Here is a 13217-nt window from a genome sequence, read left to right as displayed (position 1 = left end):
ATCGCTGACCGAGTGGTCGGGGGGCATCAAGGGCTGCAGTACACAAGCTGGATTCTCGGCAGAAGCAGTTATTATCGATCGCGTCAGCTGAGTTTTATCTGCCATGTGTACGGGCCTTTAGATTGCTAAAATGATGAGAGTTAACTGCAGATCAAAAGATTCCCATTGAGGAACCCTCCAGCTAAATAATTCAGTCAGAGATTAAACTAAATAATATGAGGCCCTGTTATTAGCCCCATTCCAACACTCTAGCCTCCAAATCACATTCCGTTGATTAAATTATATCTTCACCATTCTAAATCCTCCATAACAACAGAACACATCACTAGGCTCAAGGCTAGGGATGTGTCTGTTCAGCATCGGACCCCGAATTATTGCCCGAGGGATCATTTCCCAAACCCCGATGAGGGACAATTATTGGATGTGTGTATGTAGCTTTATAGATCATCGTCCCCTCCTCAGAAATCTCATTCTGCTTACTCACTACTTCCCACACAGTCAGTCTGAGCCAATTCTCTTTAAAGCCTGGTACACACATTCAACTTTGATTGGCCAATTTTACCATTTCCATCATGAAGTATGAGAGATCATTACCTATACAATCTTTTCATAGTCAAATCAAAATCTTTTAGCCCTCATGTTACATAGAAGTGGTAAAATTGGTCAGTGATTGGCTAATCAAAATTGGATGTGTGTATGCACTCTTAGTCACATGGGCATGCAGGGAGAAATTATTGCTTAGTCTGCTAAACCTTCATCTTAATTTGGGAAGTGTAGCTTAAGCCTGAGTGGTGAGACGATGTATTGAGTGATCTGTTATGATGTGTACTGTTCACCCTATACACATCCTTCATTGGCAAGGTTATCTCCTCCATGGGTTTTAACTATCATTCATCTGTATGCAGATGACACCCAGATCTACCTCCACACCCCTGACCTATCCACCACTACCATGGACAAGGTCTCCTCCTGCCTATCAGCCATCTCCTCCTGGATGTCTGCTAGGCAGGGGCGGACTGACCATTAGGGCACTCGGGCACGGACCGAGGGCCCGTGGTCAGGGGGGCCCGCCGCCTGCCAGAGAGCCCTGAGCATGAGGGGAGACAGCCAGAGAAGGAGGGCGATGGGCAGAGCAGCAGAGAAGGAGGGAAGTCCCCCCCCTTCTCTCACCTTGGGGCCCCCCTTCCTGGCTCTCCCCTCCAGAATCGGTAAAGTGTCGGTGCAGCGGCTGACAGCGGGCGGAGATTTACCGCTGTTCAGCCACCGGAGGGAGCGCTGATCTGTGTGCCACTAGTCTGGGCTTCTCAAGAGTTAACCACTCTTCCCATCTCTCCACCACGGCAGCTCCCCTTTAATTCATTAATAATAATGTTAAGGCGGGGGTCACACTTGCCAAAAAAGGGGTCACACGCAAAAATGCACATGATGCTTCTCTATGCACAATTGTAGTGCAGTGGGAGCAATGCACATTTTACTATTTGCATGGGACGGAGTCAGGCAGCACCTATTATTGCATTTTAGCTGTTGACCAGCACATGCACGCAAATTCATTTTGAGGTTCCCAAAGTCTTGGGCTCCGTATGTAAGTTCCTATTCTTTTATCTTTTTATGTTTTACATATATGTTTTTTTTAAATAAATGGTTTACACTTAGAGTTGCTGTTTGTTGTTTTTCACGTTAAAGTTCTGGATGCTATACCCGCTTGGATTGAGGGACTGGAGGTCGTGTTGATCCTCGGTGGACTGTGGTCCGTGCCTTCTACCATTGAAAGAGATATATACAACCTGATAATGTGGGTTGTTTGAAGCTGGTAAACCCCTTTCATTCCTTTGGGTGATGGTGACTACAAGAAAATAGGAGGCCTGTATACAGACTGTTCATTGTAATTACACTGTATTTGAAGATCTGCGCTGATTTGTACTATAATGTGCATTTTCCTGCAGCAGTAAAAAAATACCAGCACTGCTGATTTTTTTTTCTGCACATCACGTGCGATTCCCTATTGCCAACCGTCAGCTGCTCTGAATTGGACTTTAAAGTTGTTTAGAGCCCTTAAATGATTACATAATATTTAGGACTTTAGGGAGTATGCACAGCAAACACTCACACCGTCTTGTTAAAAAGGATCAGAGAACTTACATCCTTCTTTACGGTATTCAATCAAATAGCCATCAATTCCTCCAGCTCCAATACGATCTGGTGGCCTCCACTTCATTGTGCAGGTGGTGTCGGTGACATCCTCAACTATCAGGTGCAGAGGCTCACTGGTGGGAGCTGAGAAACAAAACATCGATTCCATGAATCTTTTGGAGTTAGTCATTCAATGAAAAAATGAATTATGATTTTGAGAAGAAAAAGAACAGTACCTGGCACCAAACGCAGCAGGGCAGACACACCGGACCCAGGAAAAAGAGCGTGCTCATCCACAAGTTTGTTGCATCCAGTAGGCTTGAAGAAAGGAAAAGGAGGCACCGCTTCTTAAAATTCCTTTATTCCGGTGGGGGAAATAGCAGGTACACAGCAGTGGGGGTAAAAAAGGCCTGACAGCTGTTTCGCTGGTTTAAACTAGCTTCTTCAGAGGCAGAGTGTACACTCTGCCTCTAAGAAGCTGGTTTAAACCAGCGAAACAGCTGTCAGGCCTTTTTTACCCCCACTGCTGTGTACCTGCTATTTCCCCCATCGGAATAAAGGAATTTTAAGAAGCGGTGCCTCCTTTTCCTTTCTTCAAGCCTAAAAAATGAATTATGCTTTTGCCTGGAAAGTGAGGTAACTTTCACATGGCAATATTTTCTCTATTTTTGGCAATTGAATCATGCAAATTAATATTTGCATGCATTAGACTATAACCAAACCTCAACACTAGTAGTTACTAGGTGATGTTTGTATTATTAAAAAAAACAACAACAAAAAATACTAGTAATATTATATACCATACATTTGGATCAGTTTCAAAAAGTACGGTAATATCACATTTAAATTAATGATATGTTTTTTTTGCTTGTCAGGTGCTGAGAAGGTATTAATATAAGTTAAGGAAAAGTTCATGACCTCGAAGCTATAAAGAGAATTCCTCACTTTGCTTGATTTCTCTTCAGATAACCTGATTCATGAATATTTTTATTCCTTAACATTTTCTTAAACCTAATTGGGTATTTGAAGTGAAGACAGACACTGTGATATGTTCTTTCCTTATTGCACCACTCTTAAAGGACAACTATCAATAACCAAGTGTACTAAAATTACATTGTACAAATTATGTCTTAGTAGCTTTGTAAGCATTTTCCTACTTTTCATGTATTCAATGCATAATGTATGTTTCAATATCGGAGGCAAAGGCTGTAATTCATTGTGTGTGTGTGTTTTAGCTGCATTGGAAGGATTTATCACCAAAGGGGAGTCTATGCTTTGTGTGAAAAGTGACAATACAGCCAGTGCTGATCTCTGCATCTCTCAGAAGACTACAGCGTACAGCAAAGAAAAAGTATTTAAAGCGGATCCGAGATGAAAACCTAACTATATCAAGTAACTTGTCTATATATCTTAGCTAAAGTTTAGATAGTTTACACAGCAAATCTAGCTGCAAACAGCTTTAATAGAATAAGAATATTTCTTATTGTGATACAATGACAGCAGCCATGTTTTGTGTAAACATTACACAGAGGCAGGCTTATCTGCATCTTGAGCAAAAAAACCTAATCCCCCTCCTCCTCCCACCTCCCCACTGCCTCTGAAATCTCTGGCTAGTAATACCTCCCCCTCCTCCTGCCCAGACTGAGCTCCCATGAGCCATTGCTACTGTCTGAAAGTGCCTTGGCTCTCTGAAAACCTGTGGGAGTGGTTTATTTAGTTTATAGGGAATTAGAGCATTAAAACAAAAACAAAAAAGTATTTGGCTTGAGGAATGCCCTATAAACAATAGGAAAGGAACACAATTACGCAATGAGTAAAAGTTCATCTCGGATCAACTTTAACTAAAACGTGCACTGTACTCTAACAGTTCAGTGTGCTGTGGGTATGCAGAGGAAACTATTTAAACAAAAAAAAGGAGTGATTACCCACAAAATAGCTCCACCCACAACATTGTAGTGCTATTTTGTGGGTAATCCCTCCTTTTTTGCCTAAGCAAAAAAAGTCTTTAGTATGAAAATCCAGCCTTGGTATCAGGTTTCACACATAAAAGAGAATGTTTATTTATGCTGCAGATACATTTTAACCTGCTAGCTCTGCATATGTCAGTGCATTATTCTCATCAGAAAGCCATCTATCAAAGCCTGGACAGCTCATTCAGAGAGGCAAGAATACAGCTGTAGTTTAAGCTAGTGAGACCTATTATCTGCAAATGATATAAAGTACACACAGGGTTGACAGATGTAGGAAGAGGGAAATTCACCCTCCCTTCATGATTCACTGGTCGGAAGCCCTGGTCCAAAACATCTCCATAAAAGGAATTTTTATGAGAGGATTCATGAGGAAAGTTTCTTGCATCAGGGCCATTAAGAAGAAAGACATAAACCTACTTCCACTTCATGCAGGTAACCATCAACAGACAGTAGCAGTTTCCAAGTTCTCTGCTTAGGCCAGACAGGCACCACAAATAGGCTATGATGCAAACAGATAAGAATGAAAAACTGACCCTGGAACGTTATGTTATCAAAATAGGGCACTTCCTATTTTTCCTGGGCCATCATTGGTAGCCAGGAGATGTCTACATCTGCAGCACACTACCTTTGATTCATTTGCTCTTGTTTTCCTAGAAATAGTCAAATATATGGACAGAGCCTCATACAAATGCTAGATGAAACTTGCCGGAGGTGGCCTTTGGGGCCATCTTGGCCAAGAATCTAGCATGTGTACATGTGAGGAGTCCACCAAGGTCACTTAGAGATCCAGCATACCAGATATCTGAGAGGGATGAACAAGCACATTGTTCACATTGGGACAGTGTCTCCCTAAGGACCAAACTTGAGGTTGTCCACTCTGCATTCAAGGGTCAGCTTTGGTTGCTTCATCCATCGACAATGCTTTGTGACATTAATCAAGAGTGCATTCCATCAGTGAACACTGTAAAATGGATAGAGTGGTGCAAGTACTCACCAATGGGCATGAATGGTTTGGAAGTGTTAGCCTGTTGGGAAATGCCAATTGCATTGACAGCAAAGACTCGGATTTCATACATGACACCTTCAATCATCTTTACGGATTGATAGGATGTATCTGTGTAGACTTCAAAGTTCATTTTCATCCACCGTTGGCTGCCTTTCTTCTTCCTCTCAATGAGGTAACCTAAAATACATAAGTGGAAAATTGTTGGACACCAGTCAAGATGAAACTGCCCAATAAACCCCATTATTTCACACTATGAACTTCCTGTTTCTGTTATTGTGAGCTGCAGCAGATCCAGACCCAGGGCCGGATTTACCATAAGGCACTGTAGGCACGTGCCTACAGGCACCTGATGATGGTAAGGCGGCCCACTCCCCTCCCCGAGTGCCTACCACCATCCTTCTCTGTGCAAAGTCCTGATGAGGTACTAAATAAGAGATAACTGAACCTGCCCTTTAGCATTCAACTAACATGATCTCCCTTCAGTCAGGGGCACCTCTTGCTACCTAATACTTGGGGACACCTCTAGCTACCTAATATTGAGGTTCCTTTAGCTACTTAATTCTTGGGGGCAACTCTAGCTTCTCAATGTTGAGTGTACATCTGGCTACCTAATATTAAGGGGAACCTGTAGCTACCTATGATGGGCAAGCAAAGTAAGGGAAAAGTGCCAGCCAGCACACTTGCTGTGTAGTTCAGCGGGGGTTTGTAGGAGGTTTCCTAGAAGGCACAGTCTAAGGTGCCAGGACATCTGTGCCTATAGGCTCCTCTGAGGTAAATACAGGCCTGTCCAGACCAGCATCTTTGACATTTACATCCATATATCATCTTCAGCAGCCAAACACAGTTGGGTTGGACTGGGCTGGGAAGTGTGAGGAAGGCGGGGCAGAAAATATTTTGGCAGTTAAACAGGAGTAATCATTGTCTTGTGATGACAATCCTTCAGCGGGATTTCACTGTGATTGCATTTATTGCTGTTTGTTTGAAGGTGGATTTTCAGAACTTCACACCAATCCAGTTTACTACAGGGTGAGAATGTACCTAAGTATAGAATTGCACTGACTATTAAATTCAACTTTCTTGCAAAAATACCACCCACCATGAATAATTTTGTAATAAGTTTGTGAATTTTTCATTTTCCACAAATGTTTGCGCTAAAAATAAACGGTTTTAAACGTTTTACAATTTTTTTTCACGGTAAGAATACGTTTTTTGCAATTTTCACAAATGTTTGCATCAAAGAGAAAAAATTGTTTCCTTTGATCATATTGTGAAAATACAATGTATTTTTGTGAATATTTTCTCAAAATTAAAAATAGCGTTTTTGATACGAAATTGACTTTTGGAGAAAATTTGCAAGCAACCAGTGGCGTTCCTACCGTCAAGCGGCAGGGGCGGCCCGCACCGGGTGTCTTGATGCTTAGGGGGTGACACCGGGAGTCCTGTGTTGCCGCCCCTGCCGCTGCAGTCAGTGCACATGTTGTGCAAATTTGGGATTTTACACCCCCCGTGGCCGTCCCCGCTGACAACCTATGTGTGCCCCCCCCCCCGGGGCCTTCCCCGGTGACAGGCAGGACTCAGGAGCAGCCCAGCTTCAGACCTCCGACCAGCCGGCGACCAGTATGCGGGCGCTAGGACCCAGCGGACACCGCACTGATATGCGGAAGTGACATCACTTCCGCATATACGGCGTGGTGTTCACTGAGTTCGGTGCGCCCGCATACTGGTCGCCGGCTGATACTGAGGTCTGAAGCTGGGCTGCTCCTGCCTGTCACCGGGGAAGGCCGGTGAGGTGAGGTGAGGTGAGGGGGGGGAGTAGGTTGTCAGCGGGGACGGCCACGGGGGGTGTAAAATCCCAAATTTGCACAACGAGTGAAGGGCACCTGTCACTATCTAACCTGGGGGGGATCCCTATTACTATCTAACCTAGGGGGTCCCTGTCACTAACTGGGGGTCGCTGTCACTATCTTACCTGGGGCAGTGGGGGGTCCCTGTCACTATCTAACCTGGGGTGTCCCTGTCACTATCTAACCTGGGGTGTCCCTGTCACTATCTAACCTGGGGTGTCCCTGTCACTATCTAACCTGGGGTGTCCCTGTCACTATCTAACCTGGGGGGTCCCTGTCACTAACCTGGGGGTCGCTGTCACTATCTAACCTGGGGGGGTCCCTGTCACTATCTAACCTGGGGGGGTCCCTGTCACTATCTAACCTGGGGGGGTCCCAGTCACTAACTAACCTGGGGGTCACTGTCACTATCTAACCTGGGGGTCGCTGTCACTATCTAACCTGGGGGTCGCTGTCACTATCTAACCTGGGGGGTCCCTGTCACTATCTAAACGGGGGTCGCTGTCACTAACCTGGGGGTCGCTGTCACTAACCTGGGGGGTCCCTGTCACTGCCTAACCTGGGGGGTCCCTGTCACTGCCTAACCTGGGGGGTCCCTGTCACTGCCTAACCTGGGGGGTCCCTGTCACTGCCTAACCGGGGGTCGCTGTCACTATCTAACCTGGGGGGTCCCTGTCACTATCTAACCTGGGGTCGCTGTCACTAACCTGGGGGTCCCTGTCACTATCTACCTGGGGGGTCCCTGTCACTATCTAACCTGGGGGGTCCCTGTCACTATCTAACCTGGGGGGTCCCTGTCACTATCTAACCTGGGGGGTCCCTGTCACTATCTAACCGGGGGTCGCTGTCACTATCTAACCGGGGGTCGCTGTCACTAACCTGGGGGTCGCTGTCACTAACCTGGGGGTCGCTGTCACTAACCTGGGGGGTCGCTGTCACTATCTAACCTGGGGGGTCGCTGTCACTATCTAACCTGGGGGGTCGCTGTCACTATCTAACCTGGGGGGTCCCTGTCACTATCTAACCGGGGGTCGCTGTCACTATCTAACCTGGGGGGGTCCCTGTCACTATCTAACCTGGGGGGGTCCCTGTCACTAGCTAACCTGGGGGGGTCCCTGTCACTATCTAACCTGGGGGGGTCGCTGTCACTATCTAACCTGGGGGATCCCTGTCACTATCTAACCTGGGGGATCCCTGTCACTATCTAACTGGGGGTCGCTGTCACTATCTAACCTGGGGGGTCCCTGTCACTATCTAACCTGGGGGTCTCTGTCACTATCTAACCTGGGGGGTCGCTGTCACTACCTAACCTGGGGTTTCCTGTCACTATCTAACCTGGGGGTCGCTGTCACTATCTAACCTGGGGGTCGCTGTCACTATCTAACCTGGGGGTCACTGTCACTATCTAACCTGGGGGTCCCTGTCACTATGTAACCTGGGGGGTCCCTGTCACTATGTAACCTGGGGGGTCCCTGTCACTATCTAACCTGGGGGGTCCCTGTCGCTGTCTAACCTGGGGGGGGGGTCGCTGTCTAACCTGGGGGGGGGTCGCTGTCTAACCTGGGGGGGTCGCTGTCTAACCTGGGGGGGTCGCTGTCTAACCTGGGGGGTCGCTGTCTAAACTGGGGGTCCCTGTCGCTATCTAAACTGGGGGTCCCTGTCACTATCTAGAATTCAAATATACCAGCACTCCAGCTTTCTCAAAGAATCACGCTCTTTTATTGATATTGGTAACCACACACGCCTTGAGAAAGGGGGACCCTGCGAGGCCCTGAAACAATTGTCGGTCATTTCTGTGGATATGTTAGCTCAATAAAAGAGCGTGATTCTTTGAGAAAGCTGGAGTGCTGGTATATTTGAATTCTGGACTTATACTTTGGTGGTTTGCCTATACCACAATACCAAGCACCCTACCAAAGATGGTGTGCCCAGTCACAACTTTTCCTGTTCCTGTCACTATCTAAACTGGGGGTTCATGTCACTACACAAACTGGGGGGCACCAGTCACTAGCTGAACTGGGGGGCACCAGTCACTAGCTAAACTGGGGGGCACCTGTCACTAGCTGAACTGGGGGGCACCTGTCACTACCTAAACTGGGGGGTACCTGTCACTACCTAAACTGGGGGGTACCTGTCACTAACTGAACTGGGGGGCTCCAGTCACTAATTGAGCTGGGGGGCTCCTGTAACTACTTAAACTGGGGGGCTCCTGGCACTACCTAAACTGTGGGGCACCTCTCACTACCTAAACTATCTAGACCAGCCAGCCCAACATAACCACCAGCCAACCAGCCCAGAATCACTGGCAAAAAGGCCACAGCATCACCACCAGTCAGGCCAGCATTTACTTCAACCAGCCAGTCCAGCCACAGCATCACCGCCAGCCAGCCCAGCCACAGCATCACCGCCAGTCAGGCCACAGCATCACTGCCAGGCCTTTCAGCTCACACATCATCGCCAATCCAGACAAAAATAGTATTGCCAGCCAGGCACAGCAGCCAGTAGAGGAGAATTCAGAAGCCAGGTGAGAGGTGTCTACCATATTAATGGGGCATTTTGCCTATTTATTTGAAATGCTGTCTATTTATGTGCCTCATGACTGCTGAATTTGTCTTGTTGGTGGCCTCATGGTTACTGGATTTGTCTTTTTGGGGGCCTCATGATTTGTTGTGGGCCTCAAGATTGCTGAATTTGTCTTGCTGGGGGCCTCATGATTGCTGAATTTGTCTTGTTGGGGGACTCATAATTTATTGGGGGCCTCATGATTGCTGAATTTGACTTGTTGGGGGCCTCAAGATTGCTGAATTTGTCTTGTTGGGGGCCTCATGATTTGTTGGGGGCCTCAAGATTGCTGAATTTGTCTTGTTGGGGGCCTCATGATTGCTAACTGCGAGACTATGGGAAAAGCGGAATCAACCTCATATGAGACAATAGCATTGAGGCCTGGAACCCACTGAAAACCGCAAACGCAAAACGCAACCGCTAGCGTTTTGTCTGAGCGGTTTGCAAGCGGATTCATGCGCGTTTTTGGTCGTGTTTTGCAACATTGTATTTTTTTCCCCAGCGGGTGCCTAGCGTTTTGCGTTTTGCGTTTTTATCCTGATTGGTCCTGTGAATTATTTTTCATTTTGTTAGTGTGCTGAACCGCAAAACGCTAGCAAAACCGCTCAGTTTAGGTTTTGCTGAGCGTTTCCGCTAGCGGTTCAATACTTTACATTGAAGCGCTAACGCTCCCAAAATGCTGCATGTCCTGCGTTTGCGTTTCTGAGAAACGCAAACGCTCCTGTGGAAGTTGCCCCATCCATTAACATTAGCCCATCGTTTTGGCAAACTGCTAGCGTATCGCAGTGCTGCCAAAACGCTGCCAAAAGCGCTCCTGTGGGTTCCAGCCCTAAAGGAGTTATCCGGGCAGTTTTAATAAAATTAACCGGGGGCTTCCTCCAGCCCCAAGCTCCCAGGACCTCCCTCGCCGCATCTCTGCTCTCAGCCGTTCGCCGGAGCTCCGACCCGGTCCCCGGCGATGATGTCAGAGCGACCTGGAGGTTGCTCTGTACTGCGCCTGCGCGATCGGCGCTGTCAATCACCGCCACGTGGGCCGGAGCGGACTGCGCAGGTGGTAGTAGTTCTTAGCCTCCGGCGAACGGCTGAGAGCAGAGATGCGGCGAGGGAGGTCCTGGGAGCTTGGGGCATTCATTTTATTAAAACTGCCCGGATAACTCCTTTAAACCTACTTTTTTTTTTTTTTTTTTTTTAGCTTTTTAAAACAGAAAATAAAACTGGGGGGGTTTTAAAAAAAAATAAAAATACATTTTTCAGGAGTAGGATGGATGAAATTGTTTATCTTCACAGTTTATTTTCAACTTGGATTTTCCATAATGTTCATGTATGAGTTAAAATGTTTGTATTTAGTTTAAATTGCTGTTGGCACTTTGCGATAGATAAGTGACTTTTCGCCACCACTGTCCTAATCTAATGTCCCACCATTGCTAAGTTCATGTAAACTAGTCTCCACCCGTGACCACACCCACATTTTGGTATATGACCACACACATTTTTTGCGCAACGTAGCCCCAATTACGGGGGGGCAGGGCTGTGGAGTCTGAGTCGAAGAGTCGGAGTCTGGGCAATTTTGGGCACCTGGAGTTGGAGTTGGAGTCGGAGTCGTTGATTTCATAAACTGAGGAGTCGGGTGATTTTGGTACAAAATCCACAGCCCTGTTAAGTATTAAGACTAAGGAGTCGGAGTTGAAGCTATTTTGGGTACCCGGAGTCGGAGTTGGAGTCGTGGTTTCATAAACTGAGGAGTCGGAAGATTTTTGTACCGACTCCACAGCCCGGGGGGGGGGGGGGGGGGGGGGGGTGACTGTGGATAACCAGCACCGGGTGCCAAATACCCTAGGTACGCCACTGCAAGCAACACTGAATTTATCCAACCGTCAGTCAACTTCAAAAGAAGTTCTTCCTTTGAAGTTGACTAGCTCTTCCTTCTTGCTCTTACTTTCCCATTATTATATATTCTCACCTGTCACTTCCTTTCCACCGTCATATTTTGGTGGGTCCCAGACAACACTGGCCCAGTCCTCACCAACACTGGTAATACGAACATTCTCTGGAGGGTCAGGGACATCTTAAATATAAGAAGAGTCAAGGTGTTACGAGTTGTTTAACAAAGAAAAGGATTGTACTTTGCTAGATGATGACAGATGTTCTGCTTACCAACAACTTTGACGATCAGGGTGGCCTTGTCCTCACCCACAGGATTGGTCACGACAATATTGTATTGCCCTTCATCAGAACGTTCTGCTCCTTCAATTACGAAGCTGCTTAGCTCTGTTCTTAGTTCTATATGAACTCTTCCTTCCATATCTTTCAAATCCTGTGAAAGTAAACATCATTTTAACAGCAGCCCAAACAAGTGATTTACATCAGTACATTAATGCCAATATGACAAACCCGCATTGATAGTATTGCCTTCTCAGTCTACGTCTACCTCCTACTGCAATTCACCCTATTTTCCCTCTTTCTGCAGAGGTCACTCCACCTTCATATACTGTAGCTGTTGGACTGGTACAACAAATCGCTTATTCACACATCAAGTACTGTAGAAATGTTTCTGCTAAATAAGCAATGGGATGATCTTAGAACTATATAAGACATGAACAAGTGAAGTGTGTCCACAACCTTGCCATCTGCATGTAATGGCTCATACACATGAGCCACAGCAGTGGCTTGAACCATAAAAAAAAAAAAAAAAAGCAGCGACAGCTCGTCACCAGGTCCCTCTGTGTAACAGCCGTACTCACGGCGCACACAGAGGGACACAGATTCAGTGGAAGCTGTCGCCGAAGGTTCCTCCCCCTCGCCGTCCCCCCGCCGGAAGCTCCATACATTGTGTATGGAGTTGCTGTCGCTAGTCCGCATACACCCTGCGGACTAGCGACAGTTGTGTCGATGTTGCGGCGAAGTTGCGGCGACAGCTGTTGCCCGCGATTGGCCGAGCCAATCGCCTGGCGACAGCAGCGAGTAGCGACGGTTCGGGGTGCGCGCCTAATACACACGGGCGACCTGTCGCCGCAACACGTGCATGCCACGTGGTTGCGGCGACAGTTGTAGCCTGTGTGTATGAGGCTTAAGTCAAAGGACTTATGCAAAAACAGAAGGGTGACCATTGATAGGTAGACTGTTTACAGCATTGGTCAATACAGTAAGGCTATATATATATATATATATATATATATATATATATATATATATATATATATATATATATGTACATACAGTATATATATATATATATATATATATATACACAGTACAGTTGTACAGTACAGTTCAAATGTATTCTCAAAACTCAACTGTTCAGACAAGCCTATAAGTTGCTGTAGGTTGCAGTGGTCGCTCACTGCCTCATCCGCTAAACTCCTATGTCTCCTTTGCTAGTGTTTCTACCCCACTACCCTCTAGATTGAAAGGGACCTCCTCCTATTCTTTCTTATTTTGCTGTAATTTATCATATAGACATGTACCAATTTTATTTAGTCTCAATACACAAAATAACTTTGTAGGTATTTGTATTACTGGAAGTTCTGACTGTACAGTGTTTTGAACTTCTCATGTATATATGTTCCCCATTATTTGTTTTGTACTATGTACAGCGCTACAGAAGATATTGGCGCAATACAAATAATAAATAATAATAAATGGTGCAATCATTAACTTTACCGGACCAATAATACATATTTATACAAATAGCAGAGGGATAAGTGA

At 46.2% G+C, this 13217-nt stretch overlaps 1 protein-coding gene across 4 annotated transcripts in view; it reads right to left on the bottom strand.

Annotated features, from left to right (window-relative positions):
* Window positions 1-13217, bottom strand: part of LOC137521657 (myosin-binding protein C, fast-type-like) — a 189792-nt gene that overhangs the window by 39638 nt on the left and 136937 nt on the right. For all 4 annotated transcript variants that reach the window (XM_068241207.1, XM_068241209.1, XM_068241208.1 and 1 more), the window contains 4 exons: window positions 11667-11826; window positions 11473-11577; window positions 5095-5283; window positions 2140-2274 (listed from right to left, as the gene is read on the bottom strand). In XM_068241207.1, the coding sequence (XP_068097308.1) occupies window positions 2140-2274; window positions 5095-5283; window positions 11473-11577; window positions 11667-11826 (589 nt within the window). The remainder of the gene's footprint in view (window positions 1-2139; window positions 2275-5094; window positions 5284-11472; window positions 11578-11666; window positions 11827-13217) is intronic.

Source organism: Hyperolius riggenbachi, chromosome 6 (genome assembly GCF_040937935.1).
Source record: "Hyperolius riggenbachi isolate aHypRig1 chromosome 6, aHypRig1.pri, whole genome shotgun sequence".
Taxonomy (NCBI): Eukaryota; Metazoa; Chordata; class Amphibia; order Anura; family Hyperoliidae; genus Hyperolius; species Hyperolius riggenbachi.
The sequence above is the reverse complement of the archived record's forward strand: the minus strand, read 5'-3'. Positions and strand labels throughout refer to the sequence as shown.